This window comes from Elephas maximus, chromosome 16, assembly GCF_024166365.1.
Source record: "Elephas maximus indicus isolate mEleMax1 chromosome 16, mEleMax1 primary haplotype, whole genome shotgun sequence".
NCBI lineage: Eukaryota > Metazoa > Chordata > Mammalia > Proboscidea > Elephantidae > Elephas > Elephas maximus.
This window is the reverse complement of record NC_064834.1, coordinates 14,261,551-14,285,969: the sequence shown is the minus strand read 5'-3', so window position 1 is coordinate 14,285,969 and position 24,419 is coordinate 14,261,551. Positions and strand designations below refer to the sequence as shown.

General features: G+C 42.1%; 2 protein-coding genes across 6 annotated transcripts in view; one reads left to right on the top strand and one right to left on the bottom strand.

Annotated features, from left to right (window-relative positions):
- The window catches only part of FAM149B1 (family with sequence similarity 149 member B1), a 43,740-nt gene extending 29,286 nt beyond the window's left edge, over positions 1–14,454 (top strand). For 3 of the 4 annotated variants that reach the window (XM_049854885.1, XM_049854884.1, XM_049854887.1), the window contains 8 exons: positions 2,041–2,228; positions 3,376–3,500; positions 5,443–5,549; positions 8,809–9,033; positions 10,487–10,610; positions 10,854–10,979; positions 13,113–13,185; positions 14,366–14,454. In XM_049854885.1, the coding sequence (XP_049710842.1) occupies positions 2,041–2,228; positions 3,376–3,500; positions 5,443–5,549; positions 8,809–9,033; positions 10,487–10,610; positions 10,854–10,979; positions 13,113–13,185; positions 14,366–14,439 (1,042 nt within the window). In that variant the 3' untranslated portion in view covers positions 14,440–14,454. The remainder of the gene's footprint in view (positions 1–2,040; positions 2,229–3,375; positions 3,501–5,442; positions 5,550–8,808; positions 9,034–10,486; positions 10,611–10,853; positions 10,980–13,112; positions 13,186–14,365) is intronic. The other variant, XM_049854886.1, reaches the window with a different exon arrangement.
- On the bottom strand, positions 11,032–24,365 carry DNAJC9 (DnaJ heat shock protein family (Hsp40) member C9). 2 transcript variants are annotated; one of them, XM_049854889.1, is made up of 6 exons: positions 21,468–24,365; positions 20,595–21,356; positions 20,293–20,433; positions 19,332–19,586; positions 17,248–17,334; positions 11,032–16,884 (listed from the first exon to the last, which is right to left on the bottom strand). In XM_049854889.1, the coding sequence occupies exons 2-6, from the start codon at positions 20,772–20,774 to the stop codon at positions 16,765–16,767; spliced, it is 783 nt and encodes a 260-aa protein (XP_049710846.1). In that variant the 5' UTR covers positions 20,775–21,356; positions 21,468–24,365; the 3' UTR covers positions 11,032–16,764. The 2 variants fall into 2 exon arrangements, with proteins under 2 accessions (XP_049710846.1, XP_049710845.1); XM_049854888.1 differs by having other exon boundaries at positions 20,595–24,365.
- Between the last annotated feature and the right edge of the window lie 54 nt (positions 24,366–24,419).

Below are 24,419 nucleotides of genomic sequence, written 5' to 3'. Positions count from 1 at the left end.
CAACACAAAAAGTGTCAAAAGAAGATGGAAGGAATACACAGTCACCGTACCAAAAAGAACTGGTCGACATTCAACCATTTCAGGAGGTAGCATATGATCAAGAACCGATGGTATTGAAGGAAGAAGTCCAGGGTGCACTGAAGGCATTGGTGAAAAACAAGACCCCAGGAATTGGTGGACTACCAATTGAGATGTTTTGACAAACAGATGTAACGCCGGAAGCGCTCACTTGTCTATGTCAAGAAATTTGGAAAAGAGGTTCCTGGCCAACCGACTGGAAGAGATTCATATTTGTGCCCATTCCAAAGAAAGATAATCCAACAAAATGTGGAAATTATCAAACAGTATCATTGATACCACACTCAAGTAAAATGTTGCTGATGATTGTTCCAAAACGATTGCAGTGGAACTTTACAGATATTTGGGTCAGATTCAAAAGAGGACATGGAAAAAGGGATATCATTTCTGATGTCAGATGGATCTTGGCTGAAAGCAGAGAATACCAGGAAAATGTTTACATGTGTTTAACTGACTGTGCAGAAGCATTCAATGGTGTGGATCATAACAAATTATAGGTAACATTGTGAAGAATGGGAATTCCACTTAATTGTGCTCTTGAGGAGCTATACACAGACCAAGAGGCAGTCGTTCCAACAGAACAAGGGGATACTGCATGGTTTAAAATCAGGAAAGGTATACATCAAGGTTGTATCCTTTCACCATATTTATTCAATCTGTATGCTGAGCAAATAATCAGAAGCTGGACTGCAGCATCAGGATTGGTGGAAGACTCGTTGACAACCAGTGTTATGCAGATGACACAACCTTGCTTGCTGAAAGTGAAGAGGACTTGAAGCACTTACTGATGAAGATCAAAGACCACAGCCTTCAGTATGAATTACGCCTCAACATAAAGAAAACAAAAATCCTCACAACTGGACCAATAAGCAACATCATGATAAACAGAGAAAAGATGGAAGTTGTCAAGGGTTTCATTTTACTTGGATGCACAGTCAACGCCCATGGAAGCAGCAGTCAAGAAATCAAATGACATATTGCATTGGGCAAATCTGCTGCAAAGGACCTCTTTAAAGTGTTGAAAAGCAAAGATGTCACTTTGAGGACTGAGGTGCGCCTGGCCAAGCCATGGTGTTTTCAGTTGGTTTATGCAAACGCAAAAGTTGGACAATGAAAAAGGAATGCCGAAGAAGAACTGATGCCTTTGAATGATGGTGTTGGTGAAGAATATTGACCATACCATGGACTGTCAGAAGAACAAACAAATCTGTCTTGGCAGAAGTATAGCCAAAGTGCTCCTTAGAAGCAAGGATGATGAGACTTCATCTCATGTACTTTGGACATGTTATCAGGAGGGACCAGTCCCTGGAGAAGGACATCATGCTTGGTAAAGTAGAAGATCAGCAAAAAACAGCAAAACCCTCAACAAGATGGATTGACCCAGTGGCTGCAACAATGGGCTCAAACATGGTGACGATTGTGAGGAAGGTGAAGGACTGGGCAGTGTGTTCTGTTTTACACAGGGTCACCAAGAGGCTGGAAGCAACTTGTGGCCACCTAACGACAGTGTTAATAATATATGTGTACTGTTTTCCTAAAGAATCATTTTTCAAATAATTATACAACATAATTATCACAGTTACATGCACATTATTAAATTGTCACATTAGTATTACTCTAAATTTTATCCAGTTACAACAAAAAGATTTTTTTGTACACTTAATTGTCATAGCTTGTTGCTCAACTGACAGTGTTCATCAGTTTAAACCTAAAAAACTGACAGTGCATCTCAGCCCTCTATTTCTTCTCCCTTTTGGCAGAGTGGTGGGGATGAGGTGGAGGTAAAGAGGGAAATGCAGCGTCTCCTCTATTGAGAACTGCCTTAGTTCACTAGGTAGCTTCATGTGTGTGGTACGTATGCTGAGCAGGGGTAGGAGAGGGGCACAAACCACATGCCTAAGAAGCATGAAGAACAGTAGTGAAGAATAATCATGAAGTCTTTCCCTCTTGCTTCTGTTACAGGGAAGAGGAGTTTCATGGAACAAAATCAGAAGTGGCTCCCGAGAAACAGAAATTGGGGTACCCTCCCATTGCTCCATTTTACTGCATGAAAGAGGATGTCCTGGCGTATGTCTTTGACAACGTGTGGAGCAAGGTTCTGGGCTGTATGGAGGAGCTGATACGTAATCACTGGGAGGGATATGTTTCTGGTAAGGATCTTTGTGAAGATAATGTAAAAGATATTTAGGATTTTCAAACCTTATGAGTTGGAATCGACTCGGCGGCAACTTACAGCAGTAGCCAGTTTATTAGACTTTATGCATCATTAGTGGAAAAGGAGGGTCTGATTCATCTTTGTATTTCCCACAAGTATTTAGTGAATATTGAAAATGAGCGGATGCATAACAAGGCGTAAGTGTGATGATTAGACAAAGCTTGGGCTTTCTCTTTGAATATGATTTGTGAGGAAAAACTGTTTACAAGTGGAAAAAACATTTTTTAAACTGCTTTGTTGAGGTGTAATTGACATAAAACAAACTATACATATTTGAAGTATACGATTTGATAAGTTTTGACGTATCTGTCCACCCATGAAACCGTTACCACAATTTAGATTGTGAACATATGCATCGTCCCCAAGTTTCCTTGTGCCCCTTTATAATCTTTCTCTCCTTTTCCTACCCAACCCCCTACCCGCCAGTGACCACTAATCTGCTTTCTGACACCATAGTTTGCATTTTGTAGCGTTTCTAATTTCTGAAGTCTTTGCTGATTTGACTATGTTGCTCCAGCTTGCTGTTTCTCAAGGTGCTTTGTTTCCTTGTGGGTCTTGTGATTTTTGACATTGACTTCCAATCTCGTAACTTTGTCTGTGGGAATTCTCTGAGGCCTCGATTGAATATCTCAAGGTCCCCGTAGAGTTGCTCTGTCCAATATAGTGGCCACTAGTCACATATGGCTATTCAGATTAACTAATTAAAATTTAAAATTTATTCATTTCCTCAGGCACAACAGCCACATTTCACAGGCTTGATAGCCGCATGTGGCTGGAGCTATCATATTGGACTGCACAGATACAGAACATTTTTGTTATCTCCAAGTGTTCTTTTGGACGGGGCTGCTGTACAGATCTTTGCTTTTGTTTCCGCTGGGTACCAATAAGCATCACCAGCCTGGGACCACTTTAAACTCTTGGCTTGAGGTTTCTATTTTGAACCATGTGGTAGGAAATTGGGCTGCCAAGATGAGTGAAGCCTAGCTTGGGATTATGAATTCTCAGGGGAAATTTTTTTTCACAGTACCGTTTTTGTGGATCTGAGGATATCCATGGATAATGGATTCTGTTCTTTTGCTCAGATGATGAGAGTAGTGTTGCAATCACCAGACTGAACTCGGGAAGCTCCTGTGTACTGAGTGAGCCCCAACCTTTGGTGTTACCTCGAGTGCCGCAGTCTAAGGTGCTGTCCATCACCTCAAATCCGGTAAGCCTGCAGGCTAATGCACTGGAGAACCTAGGGCTGTCCTTTCCAGAGGAAATTTGCTCAGTTATTTGTCTTAATTGTATTTATTTATGATTCATTTTTCTTTTTCAGAGAAGATATATGTTAAGTTTTCTAATTTTATTTAATTTCTGGTCCAGGCATTTATCACAATAATCCAGTGACTCTTTGCATTGATCAGTTTAATTTCAGTTAAAAAATAAATAAAGCATATTAGGATTGGTTAGGAATTTTCAGTCAACTCTTTTTTTAAAGTCATTCAGAAGCTGTGCAAATCTAGAATCAACAATAGGGTCAGCATATGTCTGTTTTGGGAAGAATGGAGGATATTCTTATGATGAAAAGAAGGACCAATCTTAGATTTTCTATGAATTTCACGTTCAGTATTTTGAATTTCTTCTTTTGACTCTGTCCTTCCTTCTTTTTTTCTTGTATCTCAGCCTACCCTGTTTATTTATTTATTTTTATTTTTGCATGTGTTGACTTTTCTGCCTTTTGGCTGTTTAGTACTCATAATCCAGGTGTAGAAGGCAAACCAAAGTGAGGAAAGAACAGTCTCGAGTAAGTGTGTGGACAAGCTTAAAGGTGCCCATTTCTTGCAGGAGGCTGCTGAGCCTGGTCTCATCCTGTGTAATGATTTAGTAGTCCTAGTTCCTACATGATCGTTTCTCAGTCTTACTTGTGGGGGGAGGGGGGGTGGCGGGGGGGAGGGTTGTGGGAAACAAGGAAGAAGGAAAGAAAGAGAAAGAAAAAGGACGGTTCTAATCCTTGGGCCATGTTCATCACCATGGGTTTTACTACCAGATCTAGTCATAAGCTTTGTTGGGAGATTGGCTAGGTACTATGTAGCTAGATTCACAAAAGGCTTATTTAAAAATAAAATCAGCAAGAGCTATAAATCTTCACATCAAGGGACGAACCAGGTTCCTTTAGTGATGATAAAACACTTCTTCGTGTTGAACTGGCCTGGCTGTGGTTTGGGTGGCCTAAGGCCTAGACAGTTAACTTAGATGGTCTGGTTGTTAATGGACAGAGGAAGGAGAAGGTTAATGCAGGCATTCTTGACAGAAAGAGAGAGGAAAACACATTCCGTGGAGATGGAAGGGATAGCCAGAAGGGGCGCTGAACCCGTGACCTGAGAGAGAAAACAAGCAGGGCTCTGGAGTGGCACTGTCAGTCAGTCCAGGTAGGCTTAATCCTAACATTAGTGCAGATAAGATGAACCCAAAACCCATTGCCATCAAGCTGATTCCAACTCTTAGCGACCCTACAGGTCAGAGTAGAACTGCCCCATACGATTTTCAAGGAGTGCCTGGTGGATTCAAACCATTGGCCTTTTGGTTAGCAGTCTAACGCTTACCCACTACACCACCAGGACCCCAGATAAGATGAACTCCTTCTAATAAACAGTCTTCAGGATATAGGCTCTCACTGAAAGCTGACTGCTCCGGGGTAATTAGTGAAGGAAATAGGATTAGTTTGTGCAGAATGCAGGATTGTGTGATGATGGTGAAAGAGGAGATGAAGTTAGAATGTACCTTTTTTTTCTTTCTATTTTTTGTTCCATATTTTATTTGTGATTTTTCTTTTTAGGTTTTCTAATGAAATATAAATAATCATCATAATAATAAAGGCTCTCTTTCCCCTATGGGAGTGGCTATTACTTGCTTTCATATGGGTTGATCAGGCTTCCTCCACACACTGTCATTTAGACCTGGAGAGGAAAGACAGAACTCTGACCTTGTCATTTGACTGTGGACTCTGGGCCCCAGCTAGGGCTACTGGCCAAGATATTACAAAAGTTAAGACACAGGAGAAGAATGTAAAAGTGACCTAAATTGGAAATACTGACTTCTGGCAAAGTGGGGAAACCAAAGTTACCTTTACCAACCAATAATGAGTAACATCTTCTTTTGGCATATAGATGAGTCTCTGTCAAGCAGCAAGCAGTCATCAGCCAAATGTGAATGGTCTCTGGGTTCATGGGATGCCTCTACAGCCAAGAAATCTCTCCCTAATGGACAAGCTCCTGTAAGAAAAATAAAATTTTAATAGACTATAGAGTTTAAGTAGGTCATTGAGCAATAAAGGGGAAGCAGTGTCAGTCAGTCAACGTGCATGTGTTGAGTACCTACCAAGGAACCACAGAGACACTTGGGGACTAAAACATCTCAGAGACATGGTCTTCATCTCAGGGAGCTGAGAATGTAACTGGAAAGAGAAACACAGACAGGTGAAAAGAGACCTAACCATATAGGGCATTTCTGTGAGTGAATGTCAAGTGAGTGGTATCCAGGGTGAATGTTATGGCGGCCCCAAAGACATGAGGCATTGTGCTGTGGAAGTATAGGTTTTTAAATTCTCTTTGAATTCCGGGGGTTTTAATAAGCGGAGAAAAACAGTCAGGCCTTTCTAGGTAGGAGGAAAGGTGTGGGAAAATGTTTGGAGATGGGAGAAGACACAATACTTAGGAGAGAAGGCAGATCCTTTTTGCCCTAGTAGGCTAGAAGGGGATAGGTCAGAATGCCAATGCTTCTGACTAAAGATCATTGATATGTTTTAGAATTAAAGTAGGCCATGGTATAATTAATGAGACAGAATTTGAGACCAAAAAAGGTTGGGACCAGCTTGTGGGGGCTTTTGAATGCCAGATTAAGAATTTCTGGAGATTTGAGCAATTGGAAATTTTTGAGAATTAAGATTTTATTTTAGAGGTTTTTTTTTTAAATTGTGATAAAATTTATATCTAGTGAAATGCAGATTTTAAGTGTATAATTTGATGAGTTCGATAAATGTATATACCCCGTGTAACTTACCTCACTAATGAAGGTATAGAACATTTCCATCACCCCAGAAAGTTCTCTCATGCCCCTTCCAGTTGATCCCCTATCCCCCATAGGCAACCATTGTTCTGATTTGCATCTTCGTGGATTTGGTGGCTTCTGTGTCAGGCGTCTTTTGCTCACTGTTTTTGAGATCCATCCTTACAACAGTGGTCCATTCTCTTTTACTGCTAAGTAGTATTCCAGTGTAAGAATATACCACAATTCATCTACCCATCCTGCTGCCAATGGACTTTTGGGTTATTTCCAGGTTAGGGCTATTACAAATAAAGTCACCGTAAATATTCCTACATAATTCCTTCTGTGGCCTGTGGCCTCACTCCTTTCTGGTCAAAACCTAAAAGTAGAATTGTCGAGTCATAGGATAGGTGTATGTTTACATTTACAAGAAACTGCCACACATAACTGTTTTCCAAAGCAGTTGTATCATCTTGTACTCCCACCAGCAGTGCATGAGCTTAAGTTGAGGAGCATATATATTAATTAGAGCACATATATAAGTTAGAAATGTGAGGGTAGATTTTGCAGCAGGAGAATATGGATTAGATTGGAGCAGGAGACTGAGGTAAGGAGACTAATGGGAGAGTTCATGAGCTGCCAAGGGTCTTCACTCAAGTTGTAGCAAAGGATAAAAAGCAATGAACTATTTCAGGTGATATTGTTTAAAAAAAAAAAAATTTGTTTTAAATTCTGTGGAAGTAGAGAAAGTTAGCTCTGAGATTTCATGCTTGTGGGAGGTTTGTTTGGGGATAAAGATGAGTTTAGTCTGGGAAGTGTTGAGTTTATAGTGATGGACCATCTTGTTGGAAATGTGGAGAGGTCAGGTTTGGAGGTTGATCTGAAGTCCCCTCACTAGAAAGAATAATTGAATCCAGAAATTATGAATGAGATGCTCACGAAATGAAAATGAGCATAGGGCAGCTGAGGCCTAAGCCTTTAGTAATTAGAAAGTTCAGTTACGGCATGTAAAGAAAAGATATTAGTGAATGAGAATCTGTGAAGATGAATGCTTCGGAAGGGCGGAAGACCAGAAAGATTTCTTTCTTGTGAGTAATACTCCAAGTTTCACCCTATTTTCCTTCAGAATTCTCTAAACACAGGGTTTTTTTTTTTGCAGTTGGAGATTTTAGTACATTCCACTTAGCAACTGAAAGATCAAGCAGAAAAAAACAGATCTGAATGATGTTTGAGCCTTTACACACACATGCACACACTTGTTGTTAGGTGCCATTGAGTCAGTTTTTGACTCATAGTGACCTCATATAGGTAGAGTAGAACTTCCCAGTAGGGTTTTCTAGGTTGTAATCTTTTTTCTTTTTTTCCCTTTTTATTTTCTTGACTTTTTGTTGTTGTTGTTGAAAATATACGCAGCAAAACATGCTCCAACTCAGCAGTTTTTACGTGTCCAACTCAGGGATGCTGATGACACTCTTCAAGCTGTGCAGCCATTCTGACCCTTTTTGGTGTTGTTCTTCCCCCGGTGACACAAACTCATTGCCCCCCTAGGCTTATTATCTGACCTTTTCAGTCGGTGTTAGCTGATCTCATAGACTAGAGGCCACTAAAGTGGCCTGGAAAGTTGAAGAATTTGCCAGAACCCACGGGAGCAAGTGGCAGAGCTTAGCCGCTTTTCTCTTTCAACTTCCCCTTCCATTTCATTGTGTATATATTGTCTCCTGGATGTCATGTAATAGACTCAAACTTCCTCTCACTTGCCTTAAAAATAAGAAACAAAAGAAAAAATCCTGAATCTGTAGTGTAGTGTTTAAGTTACTGAACTGTTTTGACGTGGCATTTTATCTATCAAACTGATGGAAAAGGGTAACCTCTGTTTCACAGTCGATGCAAATGCAGATCGACTCTGGTCCCACTGCTCTGAAAGGCTCTGGACCCTCTGCCTGCTTCCAGCTTTCCAAGGAACCTGGATCCGAACTCCTACGCCTGCAGGCTCCAGTTAGCTCAGCATTTGAATCTTGTCAGTGGGAGCCCACTGGTACCCCAGCTGCTGCCAAGCAGCAGTATTTGCCTTTCAGCTAAGTCTGGTGATGTTCCTTCAGCTCCAAAGAATGTCTCAAATATGGTAGAAATCTCAGTACCTGTGGTGAGCTCTTGGGAAGCACTGAGGGGTAGGTACCCTTCAGTGTACAGTGTACTTGGTGGTTGAAGATTTGGCTGTGGTGGCAGGTGAATAAGGGACTTGCTTTCCCAAATCTCCATTCTAGTAAGTTAACTTACGTTTATCGTTGAAACAATGTCTTGCTTTTAAGAACAGATTCTCATGCCTGAGCTAGATTTTCTTAGGAGACTAGGCTACTTATTGAAAGGTTTTATTTTTGCTTTTTTCTCCTTAAATTTATTGTAGAGTTCAAGGTTTTATACAATGTGAGGCATGTTTCCCTGTACGTAGTGATGTTTATTACATTGTGGGTTTCTGATTTGGCCACTAGAGATCTTGATGACAAGCTACTTATGAGGCCTGGGTCCAGTACCATCCTTTCAACCCGAAATTGGCCAAATCGAGCCCTGGAGCTTAGTACGTCATCTCTGTCATATACAGTGCAGTCCATCAGGAGACGAAACCCCCCACCACGTACCCTTCATCCCATCAGCACAAGCCATTCACGCGCTGGAACGCCAAGACCTGTGGAAGAGCTCCTCAGAGGAGCCCGAGTGTAGGTTTCAAAAGCAGAATTTCTGGAAACTATGATAAAACTAATGAAGGGGAAGTTTACATGAAGAATTAAAATATAAAATAGGAATCTATGCCTGGAAACTATCATTAAATATTCTTATGATACATTGCACATTAGTTTGGATCTAATACAGAAAAAAAATGGGGTTAAATTTTTAATGAAACACAGGTATTGGGTCTTTCTTTTGATTTAACTAAAGATTTATATTTCTACAAATGTTAGCTGAAATACTACAGTTGGATTTACCAAACGAATAAGTTACATGTACTTTATTAAACATTTTGCTTAGTAGGAACATGTTTAGTGAAATTTATCCCAAAATAACAGTAAATTCTCCTCAGATGTTTTTCTATGCCATTGAGATTTGCTTATTCCACTGGCAGTGAAAACTTTATAAACCTTAGTTGCTTTTATACCAGGAAAAAGATCCGTTAGTGTTTCTTAGGAAATAACACATTCACTTTTCCCACACTTAACTCACTCAACACTGAGCCTGATTGTCCACAAAATATCTAGAAGCCATTTTTTAAAATGAAATTATTTCACTAGCTGTTGATTCATAAAACATCTTAGGATAATTGATGTCTAGAATCTATGCTCAAGGATATGAGATAGTAAAGCCACAATTGTGTTTTGAATTCAGCTTCTAAGTTAAACCTGCTTCGCTATGCTTCTCTCCCATTGTGTTATTTCTTGATTTTGATTTTTCAATTTCTTGTTAGAGTTTATTCCAGTAGACTCACCAAAAGCGATGCCCAAAGCCACCTGCCCAAAGTCTTGTCGGGCCACCAGTGTTCTCGCCTGCTCACTGGATTGTTGACAGGGCTGCAGCTGCACCTACCTACTTAGACCATCTGCCCTTACACTTGGGATGGGTGATCTTGATATATAATCTCTCATCCTTCTGACACTTTTTTTCCCCCAGAGTTTAAAAATAAATTGCTTTGTTACTGCTGGGGCATGAAAGTATTGTTTTCACTTACTGTCCTGGGTATAAGTAATACTGCAAGCATCTCCAAATCCTATGGAAGGAAATGAAAGTTAAGGTACTTACCTGGGTATCATAGGTATTAGTGAGAGGGAAAGCTAGAAGGTCCAGAACTGTGGAGAAATTCTATCAGATGTAAATTTACAAATCCATAATTATCAGAAAAGTACAGCACCATTCCCATTGTGTGACAGGAGGGCCAATGTCTGCTGTGTGCCTAGCATAAAGCTTCAAAAAAGTCCAAAAATACTGTAATAAAACAAAAAAAAGTAATTTTCAGAAATCCTTTTTTGAGATTTATTTACTTAAAAGTATAGGCAGCTTAAAGCTTTCTGTTCATGACGTTAAACTCATCTGCTTCACTTATCTGCATTCTGATCGGGTTGCTTGTCTTGTTCTAACTTGATGCTTTTGTATCTTGGTGTTCGCCGGTGGGATCTGCAGCCCAGGGGCAGCTGACTCGCTCTCTTCTCCGTCACCAATGCCCCTGAGCCGAAATAATCTGCTGCCACCTATTGGCTCAGCTGAGGTGGAACACCTGAGTGCAGTGGGGCCACAAAGGCAGATGGTATGTTTCTTTCACATTGCCCTTCCATGTGCTTGTTATAAAACCCATGGCAGTAATTCTGCGGGATTTCAGCTCTGGCCGGATTCATACTGGATTTTGTCAAAAGTAGAAACTAAGCTCTAGTTTAGGACAATGGAGCTTGGCTTGCAGTTACCATGCCTGCCAGGGCTGATGTAGGACATGCACTGATCCCACCACAAATAGTTCAACTCTTTCTGTCTGTAACTTTTGTCTCCTCTGCAGAAACCCCATAGCGATTCCAGTCGAGCCCGAAGCGCGGCAGTAGATGAGCCGAACCATCAGCAGCCCCAGGAGAGGCTCCTTTTACCTGACTTTTTCTCCAGGCCCAACACAACTCAGTCATTTCTGGTAGAGTGACATACTTCCTCTAAGGTCTTGATAGTTGAGAAAAGAAATGGGCAAAAAAAAAAAAAAAAAGTTTGGCAGACTCTTAAGGCTTTACATAGTGGCCTAATAAGCTCCAAGAATAAAAACTGAGTTTCTGATGATAAAAAGTGTTGCAGACACATTTTGTTAAAATTCTAACTGGTCCCTGCAACTCACTGAAGTACTAGGAATTCTTTTAACATGTTGGTAAAATGCCTTATACATAAATTATAAATTCTAAACAATTTGAAGTTTAGATACCTATTTTCTGAGCATAAGCAAAATAATGTTAAACTCCGGTGCATATCAGATAAGCACAACTTCACTCTCCAGCCCAGCTCTTATGGAATTGTACCAAACGTGGTATCAGATCATGATTTGGACTGGTGGATTAGTGAGATTGGACTTTGATTTCTGTTCACTCGAGTCTGGAGTGCTGATATCGCCTTCCCATTTACTGTGCAATTATGAGCCCTTTTACTTCTAAGCATTAGAGAAAACCTGGATGGGAGGATGGGGATCAGGCACTGACCTTGCCTCTCTGAAGGCAGGAGCTCAGCACCACCTCATCTGCTTTGTGGTAATAGGTTTGGGGAAGTGACTGGGGCCACACTTAGTGCCAGGAACCAGGACCCCACATCCTGCACCATTCTCCAGGATGGTGGAGTTTGCAGCCACCTCACCCCAACTCATGACCCTTGAACTGTACCAGCCTAAAGCACCATACGACCTTTCCTCCATGAGAGAAGCGGTGAGAACATAAGTCAGGGGACCTCAAGGCTTCATCTAGGGGGTGATGCGCCCAAAACAAGGGCAAAGGGGAAACGAGCATTAATGACTCTTATTCACTATGGACCCCCAGGAAGTGTGAGAGCCTCTGTTGAATTTGTTTTCTCATAATTTAATCCAGAATATTTGTTAAGCAGTGTTTGATGAGCATATTCTATAGGCTGAATTCTTTGCTACCAAAAACAACTTTTGGTTGCCTTCAGAATAAAACTGAACAGAGACAAACATTACAAAGCTTTTTCTTTTTCAGATGTTTTTAACAGTAATAAAAGTAAAAATTACTTTTTAGCCATTTCTCTCCCACTTTGGTATTGTAAAAAGGGAGCTATTCAAAGTAATTAATGATCATTGTAATTAAGTGGTTTTGTAATTAAGAGCCTGAGGTCTGAATCCTGGGCCTGGCACTGCTGGACTAGCACCTGCTCCTTGGTGTTCTTACCTAGGAAGAGTTAGCAAACTACAGCTCACTGGCCATCCAGATAATTGTGCCTGTTTTTATGAGTAAAGTTTTATTGGGAAATAGGCACGTTTGTTTTTGTGACTGTTACTGGACACAGCCACTCATTCGTTTCTGTACTGTCTGTGGCTGCCCCTGCACTACAGCAGCACTGAGTAGATGCAGCAGTAACTGTGTGGCCCACAGTGCCTGTCTGGCCCTTCACAGAAAATAAGTGTGCTGACTCCGGGTCTAGGATATGGGGACTTCCCCAGAAAATGTTTTAAGATTCCTTCCCAATTCCTGAAATCTATTGATTGCAGCGCTCTGACAGGGAACTATTACTTGAGAAGTCCTAGCAGCTCGCTCTTGGATATTCATATTTTAATATTTTAGTCGTATCTTTAAATTCCTTGAGGTAATTTTGAAATGTTTGAGCTTCATAAAGGTAACAGAGTGAATGAAAATGACATCTAAAATAAGATGGTAAGGTCACAGGTGTTCCAATATTGCTGAAAAGGCCAATTCTGTTAATCAGTTGTCAGGCAATAAAGAGAAATTAGATAAAACTCTTGGAAGCTAACTGTAATATTAAAGCATGTGGATTATTTATAAATGCTGTTTTTTTTTTTTTTAAAGGTATATTAATAAAGTTGTAGAATTTGCTATTTTTACAAGTTAATGAATGGCTTTCTGGGCCTCTGGCTTGGGAATTTCTACTGAATTCAGCACAGAGCATTCAAGCCAACTTGTCACTCAGGTTGGCAGATGATGCTTTCTTTTTACATTATTGTCTGACTTCAACGTTCTCCTTTGTAAACGTACTGAGGTATTATGCTACCCTTTGAAAGAAGTCACATTGTTAAGAAGTCTCATCTTTCCCCTTTCAGCCGGATACACAGTGTCGTCGTTCATGTGCCATTGAGTGTCCTCATCAGGCCCGCCCTGGCAGGGGATCAGCAGGTGCGGCGACACTTCACTGCTGTTCCGATATGCTAAGACCCTGGCTTTGTCTTTTTTTCAATATTTATTTTCCCTTCCTCCTGATTTCCTATTTCCTTTTTCTATATCTCTGTAAACCATCTCAAATTCATTTTGGAAGATGGGTTTAACTAAAAGACAGGTCTACTGCTCAGTCAAAAAGTTCCAAAATTTCAGTTTTCTCCTGCTGTATAGATTAACTTCTCACAATTCTAGCAAAGTAAGTAGACAGTACTTTTTGTTTTTTAATCTAAATAACTAAGCCAGAGAAGTCACTTTTATAACATTCAAAATTCTCTTCGAGAACATGGCATGGCTTTTATTATGTCAGCAGAATACACGTTGTACAGATTATAGTGCTTCGATTAGTTAACTTGCTAGGCAAACGTAAAGGAAATTCTAAATCGTCAGTATGTGCTCAGAGTCAGCTCCTGGCTCATTAACTCCTTTTTGATCTCTAGATTTTACTCTATAGATTCTATTAACATAGGAAGGTTAGGGGAAAATTTAGGGATGTCTGAATTCCCCCCGTGCTGGCCTTCTCTCCACCAGCAAGGCCGTTCTCGTCATGCAGTAGGTGAGATGTACGCATACTGGGCAGCTGAAATGTTCACTGTTCAGAAGATGAGTCAGCAGGTACAGGAAAACCTGTTCTGCCTCAAGCATCTCTGTAGTCCAGGGGGACTCTCAGCTCAGTGCCTAGCAGCACCGTTAGTAGTCTCTGAATGCTTTCAGGTGATGCTGCTTCTCGGCTCGCTCCTCTTGGGGAAGCAATCTGGCCCCTAAGCTATGGTTATTACATTCAGCCAGGAGAACGGTCAGGTGTGAATACATGGTATCACTCGTTAAATAATATCTAAACGAAATAAACCTTTTTAATTAGTGGGCTCTTCTCCAACCTAGATTACTGTTTACATATCTTAAGAATAAAGGCTTGGAAACCCTATGGGGCAGTTCTACTCTGTCCTTATAGGGTTGCTATGAGATGGAATCCACTAGCAATGGGTTTGGTTTTGGGTTTTTTTCGGTCAACATACACTACTTTGTTCCAGTCTCTAAAATTAAAGTCCAACTGATAATTGGAGCAAAAAAGCCTTTAGATAAGATTTTGAGAATTACTACCAAATCTGGAATGTCTACTGATGTTACTCTTTCATGATAGGTCCTCAGTTACATGGGTCTACAAAATCTCAAAGCAGAGGTGGACCGGTCTCTAGAACCAGGCAAGGACTATAGGGCAAATGAGAAGAGCCTGGTATCAGGCTGCGGGAAACACATCTGAAGAGTTAATGGACCAGTGCTGTCATCTCCTCATGCAGACTTTATAGACAAAGACCACCTGAAACCATCTTCATGAAGAGTTACTTTGGTTGGCTGACTGAGAAAAACACAACAGAGTATCCGCCAAAGATTACATGGGTATTGTTTCTATCTCCAGTTACTTTTTTTTTTTTTTCCTTCAGTAAAAGTTAACCTATTTCACCGGACAGGAAAGTTTGTACCCAAAGATATAACAATGAAAAATTACCCTCAAATCGCAGCTCATGTTGTCTGTTAACAATGATCAGTTCAATTATTACAGGATTCTATGAGACTGCACATACACACAAAACAGCAAATGACTGGTAACATTAGTTATCACTGGCTTCAGAACACTTCTGCTTGTATTTTGTTTTAATTGTATAAGTTATTTTTAGGACCTAGTGCTGTCAATCTGAGCCACTCATCAAACAGACGTCATTTCTAAAGCTTTCTCTAGCTCTCCAATCCTAGAGGCAGATAGATATGGAAGGGGTAACCAAAGACAAAAGTGTTGAGGATAAGTGTAAATGAACATTTTATGTATTTTTCAGATAGGCTAGCTCAGCCTCACATTTCTTGCTTGATATTAGGTTATGCTTATTTTCTACTTAAAGTACCTTGCTAGTCTTATTTTTTCCAAATATTAAACTCATCTTGCCAAATTTCCGCCTGCAAGCACTAGGAAAGTCAATTTAAAAATACTTTGTAGACTCTTGCTGTTAATGAGCCACCAAGGTGCAATTCCTTAAAAATTTAAGAAACCCTGGCAATTAGTCCAGTATAAATATATCCCATGGTAAATGGCTTTTGATGTAAGAGCAGAAGTCAAGAGCTTTGGTATTCTGATGTCACCACGGACCATTTACTGAGGGCACTCATTAACGCAGCAGTGATTTTAACTATGGCTTAAATTTACACACCATTTAATTTCATTGAATATTAATTCTGATTATCATATCAGTTTTAGATCTTACTGTTTATCTTCAGAGTGGATAATTCAAGTGATCATAAACTGGGGTAACTTTATTTTACTACAATGTTCTAATGCTATCACACAAAGACAGATGCTTCAGATTGCATTCAATTATATTTTTAATAGAATTAAAGAGTATTTTTTAACCTTTTTGTAATTAGAAACTGAAAATGTGTCATGTGCTTACCTCAGATAAATTATGATATATAAAGCTTGGTATTAAGGCTTGTTTTATGCATATGGTATTGAATAGGTTAATCTACAAGTTGGAGATTTAAAGTTGGACAGTCCCCAAAAATTGTTTTTATATACTCTAATGAATACATACCAACTCAATTTAAGTGAGAAGCTGTACTATTCTCGCAAACCAACACCGTAAGTATAAGCATTACGACAAACCGCTGGGTTAAGATGGCTAGCCTTCAAAGTGAAGAGTCAGAAGGGGCCTCTAAGAAGTCATGTACCCCACCTCCCTCCGCCCTTTGTAGATGAGGAAACCAGGGGAGGCGAGCTCAGTGACCTGCCCACAGACGTTTGGCAGGTAGAGGCGGGACTACAACTCACGTCTCTTTATGCTCCTGAAACCGGGGTGTCTGCTGTAAGGCTGCATGAGGCTACTTTCCTTCCCTCTTCTCTAACCTGAACACCATCCAGCTTTCTTCCACATCGTATTTTAAATCATCACTGGGATAATTTTTAAAGCCCCAGAACAATAGTCATTTTTACTTGTTTATTTAATCATATATGTCTTTAAAAATGCTTCAAGTAATTCAAACACATGTTACTCCTATACTTCAAGTACAGCAGATAGAACCTAACCGAGTAAAACAAAAAGGAGGGCAGGTCTGTTCAAGGTCACTATGCCTGAAAGCAAGCTGGCAGGTACTGGAAGGCAGCTGTCTGGCAGGTGCTGAAGGAGTTCTAGGCAGAGTCCCTGTTCTAATGGACGTGTACATCACTGAGTACTCTGCAGCTCACTCTGGACAGAGCCACATCCTAGACACAGTTCCGCTTAGACAAGAGCCAAAGAAGCAAGTATACCATCAGGAAGTTTACCGCCCTCCCCCACCCCTCCAACCACCACCACCAAATTCCTTTAAGTGAGGACCTCACAGAATGTCGAGTGGTTTCCAGGAAATACTAAGATCAGGTTGAGAGATTCTGCTTGGTTTACATAGTTGATCTGAGCAATTTAGGCTGGAAAGACAAGTTCTCTTGGGTTGACTGGTGTCTTCAAATCTTGACTGCAACTTGTCTATAAAACGCCTTTGAAGAAAAAAATTCCATTACTTCTTTTCTTTCTTGAGAGATGTCTTTTTCCCTCCTCCTTTGGAAGGTTTGCAGTATTTTGCTTCCATCTGAGCCAGAAAATTGTCCATTTCCTTTTGCCGATCCTTTTGTCTGCTCTGTTTGGAAAGTTAAAGCACAAGCTTTCAAAACAGCACTATCCACAAAGTGGTGGCCAGGGGCTGGAATGAGGGGATCATGGGGAGTGACTGGTAATGGGTACAGGGTTTCTTTTTGGGTAATGAGAATGTTCCAGAATTAGTGGTGATGGTTGTACAACTTTGTGAATTTATGAAAATCCAATGAATAGTACACTTTAAAAGGTGAATATATAGTATGTGAACTGATCTTATAAAAAAAAGGAAAAAAAAAAAACAAACAATCCACAACGCTACACTTATACTCCAAAGAAAACAGGAGCAATGGGAATCAGAACATGAAGGAGCTGGCGGCAGCCTTCACAGACAACACGCCAAGTTTACCTGGATGGCCACTTTCAAATTATCCACCCCTTCACTGAGCCCCAACTCCTTCCTGCTTCTTTCTGCTTCTTTAGCCTCCTCCTGAGCCTGAAACAGAAACTCATGTGAGACTCCACGGCAACCTAAAAAATGCTTAATAACACAGTTTCCCAAAAGCAAACCTATGATCAGAGTGAAAATCCATTCAATTTGGGAGTTACATGAACAGATAAAAAGAATCAACTTACATAAATGTTCACTAAAAGGCAACATGGCTGAGATCAAGTCCACTGATTCTAATTAGCATTTCTAAATCTGAGCTTTTCCCATTTTCACTTGCTAGGGGATCCATTAGGACATCAGTGCTCATAAACCACATGGTGATAAAAAGGAAAACAAAATGCCAGGATTGCTAGGAAAGGCCACTTCACCAAAGATGCCCTCGGAAGTGTGGCCAGCACACAGGCACTTCAGATTCGTCCTGTGAGCTCAGTTTACACGTGTGACTGGTGGCAGCCTCGGAAGCAACCTTGGTTTACAGAATTTCTCCCCAAACAATCCTAGGGTAATTGTTTCCAAAATACCACAGGAACACCTTGCGAAAGTTAGTAAGTCTGCTCTTCAGGGCAACAAATACAAGAGGCCCAAACTCTTATGAATTTTCTGAGTAGCAATCAATACTGTTAACACTGGGAATGATGATCTATTAAACCAAACCAAACCCACTGCCATCCAATAAAGACAGACAGATTCCACCTTTTACTTATGATCCTTATATTCAAAGTATCTCCTAAATCCCACATCCCAAGTTCCCTGGAGAGTAAAAGCTATGCCCTTTCCCTCTCAAACTGTAGAGGCAAGTTCCTCAAACTAGTATCCCCTGACTGAATACAGCTGGGTTCAGTTTCACCCAAGAAACTGATTACTAGCTTAAGACAGCTCGAGTCTAAGCAGATTACCCTTTGAGCCAAAATGATGATCTTGATACACATTCCATTTCTCCCCATTGATCCCCAACATACAAATGGCAGCACCTTTTATCTAGGCAACTCAGGCAGCCCTTAAAATGTTCACCCCCCACAAAATGTGAGCTTCACCTCATGTGTATCTTGTATCTAAAAGCTGCTGACCTTTTCCCCATATTCGCCCACACAAAATAAATGCACCTCAGGTACCCACTAAAGATCTAAAATTTTAAATTGTCTGCTCGCCATGGAGCGCTTGCTGCCAAAACCAGGTGGAAGCAATGATTACTTCAGTGCTTTTCCCAAAAGACCAGAGGCACAAATGTTCGCTACCTTGAATCCACTCCCATAACTCCACCACTCCTTAAGCGCCTTTCTTCTGCCACCACCCTCCACCCACACCAACTCCACAGGAATACTGGGTGTAAAGGACACACAGACCCCAATTCTTGATTTTTGACAAAATGAGTTTCTCAAAAGTGTGGTTGGATAGATACCTTCATCAGAATAAACTTTTGTTTAAAAAAACATATGTATCCTGGGCTCAGGAACCTGCAATTTTAACAAAACACAGTCTCTGCCACCTTCTTCCCTTCAACTTAGAACCACTGTCTAGCCTATGTACCTGGACTCCATTACTGTACCTCCTGAGAAATACCTCAGCAGAGCCACAAGAATCAGCCCAAATGAAGACGATTTCACTGTCACTTTAAGATGATACTAAACAATCCATGCAGTAAAATCTTGAGCACAATATAGTAGGAAAAAAAGTTTCTGTAGATGAGTTGCTATGCTCATTTTATTAGATGAGAATAATCAACAAGTTAGAGAGCCCTGGTAGCACAATGGTCAAGTGCTTGGCTGCTAACTGAAAGGTCCGTGGTTCGAACTCACCAGTCGCTCTACAGGAGAAAAAACATGGCGATCTGCTCTGTAAAGATTACAGCCAAGAAAACCCTATGGGGCAGTTCTACTCTGTCATATAGGGTCATTATGAGTTCGAATCAACAATAACAACAATGTAGTAAGTTAACCCTTAATCTTATTTCAGTGGCTTTGTATATATTTCCATTATTGTAAATATCCTCAAATTCTTTTCAGAAACAAGATATAAATAATAACTAGCATTTAAAATCGTACCCTCCTTTTCCTTGCATTCATCTTCTGCTTCGATTCTTTGACAAAGGCTTTATAGGCTGGGACCTCTCCGGTGTCAATGGCTTGCTGGATGATGTTCCGTATTCTGGGTTCCTCTGTGTACTCCACACACAGCACGGACGCCATGATCTGATCCATGTCGCCCTTGAAATCCAGGTAGGCCTGTTTAATATCAGCCAGCTCCTCTTCAGAACCTTTGTATGTCTTTTCAAAAGCCTGAATATCCTCTAGAGAGATCTGAACAGATAAAGGAGATAAGCCTTGAGAACCTTATTTTAAATAAAAAGTACACTAATAAAACGAGAGACGATTTAGGTGTTGAAACGTTTCTCCCCAAATGTTCCTTGTGCTGAAACTTGCAAGAAACCAGGTTTTCTATGCCTAAGCTTTTCCAGAGTTCTCCCTAGTCCAGCTTTGAACACTGCTGAACTAGTGACCAAGAAAATTTAAATAACGTTTCCAAAGGTGAGAAAACAGAAAAACATTTAGGACTTCCATCCACTTGAATATCTAAGATAAAGTATATCCTGTAAAAAAATAAATCTTCCCTTTTCATTGCAGCAGTCACACTCCAGCAACAGGAAATTAAAGGCCCTTTTCGATAAGTATACCAAAAAAAACCCAAACCCAATGCCGTCGAGTCGATTCCGACTCATAGCGACCCTATAGGACAGGGTAGAACTAACTGCCCCACAGAGTTTCCAAGGAGCGCCTGGAGGATTCGAACTGCCGACCCTTTGGTTAGCAGCCGTACCACTTAACCACTACGCCATCAGAGTTTCCATTCAATAAATATACACACTTTTTTGGGGGTGGGGGGGCCAAACTCAAATTCCTCATTCGTACAGAATTCACACAAAACGCAGAGCCTTAAGATACATCCGATAAACGTTTGTTGACTGAGTGAAGAGAAAGGGCACGAAGGAGCCTCCGGAGCCCCCACCTTTTTGAAGAGCAACCTCCAGTACGTCTCCCAGTCCCGGTCTGGGCTGAGGGCGGCGGAGTCCTCGTCCACCGTCCCCTGCTCATCGTACACTGCTCTCTGCTCTCTGTCGCTCAGAACCGAATAGACTCTCCCGAGGATCTGCGGGAAAAGGGCACCCTCCAGTCACCCCGGCAGCGCCCACAGAAGCCGCGCCGCGGGAACCACCGACAACGCCAGGCCGCCATCAGCGCACCCCCCGGGCAGGGCCGCGTGGCCCGAAGACTGGGCGGCGGGTCCGCCTTGGGTGGGCGCTCGCGCACCTGGAAGCGGCGGGTGGCGTCCTCCTTGTCGCCCTCTCCCACCCGGTCCGGGTGCACCTGCAGGGACACCCTGCGGTAGCCGCGTCGGACCTCGCCGTCGGAAGCCTGGCGCCGGACGCCCAGCACCCGGTACAGGTCGGCGGTGCCGAACACCTCCTGGCACAGCTCCAGCAGCCCCATGGCGGGCACGGCACCGCAGCAGGCGGCTGGCCCCGCGCCCTCAGCTGCAGCCGCGGCCGCTTCCTTTTCCCGCGCAAAAAGCCCAGGGCGCCTGCGTCACAGGAGGCGCGCGACGGGGCGGGGCACGCTTTACGGCAGCCGCAAAACGGGGCGGGGCCAGGCCGGCGGCGGCCGGAAACGACCTGGAGGGCGGGGTAGGGGGCGGAGTCGGGGGCGGAGCCGGCATCCCCCGTCTGCCGCCCGGCGCGGAGAGGCCGCTCGAACCTCCTTCCGCAGCGGAAGCAGCTGTAGCCCGGGGCCCGCCACACCCTCCCCCTACCCGGGAAAGCTCGCCGTCGGCCTTCCCTCCAGAGTCCGGCGCGGGAGCTCACTCCGTAACGTGAACGTCTTACGAGGTTGAAGCTGTGAAATTGCCAGTTTTTAACACAGAAGTCTAACATTTAGCATTGGGCAGTTTCACGTGGCTCAACCTAAGGGTTAAACAGATTTTTCAAAGACAATCCTGACGTGTTTGTAGAACTGAAGGCCCAAGTACCGCTGCCAACTACAGGTTGGGGCTGCTGGAGTACTTCCCCTTGAGCCCTGGAACAAAAAGCCTAAATTAAACAGAAAGCACAAAACACCAGTATTTTAAAAACTATTTATCTGATAGGTTTATGGGTTTGATGTTTATTACACAATCACCCTGCTCACCTTGCAGCTCCGGAGTCACCTCCCACATTGTTGGATAGATCAGAACGACCCAAACCCTCATCTTAATAAAAACGTCAGCTGCTGCAGCAGGGGCCCTTGTCCACGCTTTGTAAAGTACACAGCCGGGTTTGCACAGATCGGACTTGAGGTGTTAGCAGGATACGCTGGTGCGATCACCAAAGACATGGTGAGAAATTCAAGCCTGGAGTTCCAACGCAAGCTAGGGCTGGAGAAATCTTTAGGGATCAGAGGAGACAAGTTCACAGAGGGAGTGTGTGTATACAGATCTTCCGACAGATAGACCAGAGTTCGGGGTCAACGTCTGAGCTGGCAGAAATTCACTAGCTCAAAATAATACATCTGAACCCCTCGCACTGGTCAGCACTTTCCAGAATAACATTCTCCTCTTCTCCACCAATTAGTTTCTCCAAGGGCTCCACCCTCTCCAGGGTAGATTAATATCTTCTAAACACCCCACAGTTGCCATGGTTTTCAAAGCATTTATCTTTTCCAAACCAAAGGCCAGACCCCGCTAACGGCACTTCTTATAAGCCTGCCCTGGTTTCAGGCTCCTTAAAACAAGTGGATGCTATCAGCTACAACCCTGAAGAAGCTTCAGTGACCCCAGGATTTGAGACAGCTGGTAACTGTTCTCAGAATATATAAAAGAGTAAAACAGGCTGATATACTGACTGGGCTTTGGAACCTCCTCTGTAAAGCTCTATATCCTAGTCTCATGCCAGAATTTAAAAACTGCACTCAAACCGTGTAGTCCACATTCGTGGCTGTAGAATCCTGTGGTTCTGATGTGGACAATGTGATACTCAGGATCTTTTGGCACAGCACTCATTTTATATTACCAAACCCATGATGCTATCTAAGCTCTATCACTGATCAAGCAGACTTTTGAAAAGCCCTTTCATTTCTGCTCCCCCACTACAGATAATATGTTGGAAGGGGCTCACCAGGTAGGTATATTGGGGTCTGAACCTTAGCTCTGCCCGATATTACTTTTGTGACCTTGGGCAAGTTACCACCTCTGAGCCTCTGCTTCCCCATGTATCCCACCCAAACCCAGCATCATCGAGTCGATTCTGACTCATAGCAATCCTATAGGACAGAGTAGAACTGCCAGTAGAGTTTCCAAGGAGCACCTGGCAGATTCGAACTGCTGACCTTTTGGTTAGCAGCCCTACGCCACCAGGGTTTCCATCGTTATATTACATGCAAATAGATTTTGCTGAATATCATTCAAAAATGGCTGCAGCAGTACATCAACAGGAAACTACCAGCACTTCAAGCCAGATTCAGAAGAGGACATAAAACAAAGGACATCACCACTGATATCAGATGGAACTTGGCTGAAAGCAGAGAATACCAGAAAGATGTTTACCTGTGTTTTACTGGCATCCTGACTGTGTGGATCATAACAAATTATGGATACCATTACGAAGAACAGAAATTCCAGAACACTTAATTGTGCTCATGCAGAACCTGTACATAGACCAAGAGGTGATCATTCAAACAGAACAAGGGGATACTGCATGGTTTAAAGTCAGGAAAGGGATGCGTCAGGTTGTATCCTTTCCCGTACTTATTCAATCTGCATGCGAGCAAATAATCTGAGAAGCTGAACTATATGAAGAATGCGGCATCAAGAACAGAACAAGACTCGTTAACAACTTGCAACATGCAGATGACACATTACTTGCTGAAAATGAAGAGGACTTAAGCACCTATTGATCAAGATCAAAGACCACAGCCTTCAGTATGCATTACACCTCAACATACAGAAAACAATAATCCCCACAATTGGACCAATATAAACCATGATAAACAAAGTAAAGATTGAAGTCGTCAAGGATTTCATTTTACTTGGATGCACAATCAACACCCATGGAAGCAGCAGTCAAGACATCAAATAACATATTGCACTGGGCAAATCTGTTGCAAAAGACCTTTTTAACGTGTTAAAAAGCAAAGAGGTTGCTTTGAGGACTAAGGTGTGCCTGACCCCAGCCATGGTATTTTCAACTGCCTCATATGCATGAAAAAGCTGGACAATGAATAACAAGACCGAAGAATTGATGCCTTTGAATTCCCGTGTTGACAAAGAATATTGAATATACCATGGACTTCCAGAAGAAAGAAAAAATCTGTCTTGGAAGAAGTACAGCCAGAATGCTCCTTAGAAGAGAGGATGGTGAGACTTTGTTTTACGTACTCTGGACATGTTATCAGGGGGGACTAGTTCCTGGAGAAGGACGTCATGCTTCTCATGGAGGGAAAGACCCTTGTTGAGATGGATTGACACAGTGGCTGCAACAATATGTTCAAACATAACAATGATTGTAAGGATGGCATAGGACAGTGTTTCACTCTGTTGTACACAGGGTCACTACGGGTCGGAACTGACTCAACAGCACCTAAGCACAACAACAACACTCTCATGATACTTCATGATCCTCACAAATAACCCTGTATAATAAAAAGGACCAAGGATGTATGCAGGCACTTTACAATGTTAGCTTTCTGCCAAGTTTTCATTCTTAAAAAGCAGACCATCATTGCGCCCAAAGCAATTTTATAACCAATCTACCTCTAAATCTGAGATAACTGTCAGGCAAGACTATATAAATCTCAAATTACAAAAACAATGAGCAAGGTAACTGTGTTCTTGAGCTGGTAGGATGACCATAAACGATTAAGAATTAGGTGGGATAGGCCACAGACATGCTGGTTGGGGGCTTTGAAGAAAGTAAGTCTTGGAAGATAGCTGATTATAAAGTTGTCCAAGAGACTCAGAGCCCAACCCCAAAGTCCAACCCTTCCGACAGCCACTGTCTTTCCCAAGACCAATGCTGAATAAGCAAATTAATACCTAGACACAGCTCTATGTGAGACAAGAACAAGTCTCCCCCTGAACCTACCTCAGGCCAGGGTTAGAGAGAC

Coding starts and splice junctions, on each gene's coding strand:
- DNAJC9 (XM_049854888.1), bottom strand. CDS start 20,774: ATGGGGCTGCTGGAGCTGTGCCAGGAGGTGTTCGGCACCGCCGACCTG. Junction 19,587..20,292: donor GGAGGTTGCTCTTCAAAAAG/GTGGGGGCTCCG, acceptor TTATCTGTTCAG/ATCTCTCTAGAGGATATTCA. Junction 17,335..19,331: donor TGAATGCAAGGAAAAGGAGG/GTACGATTTTAA, acceptor TTTCTGTTTCAG/GCTCAGGAGGAGGCTAAAGA.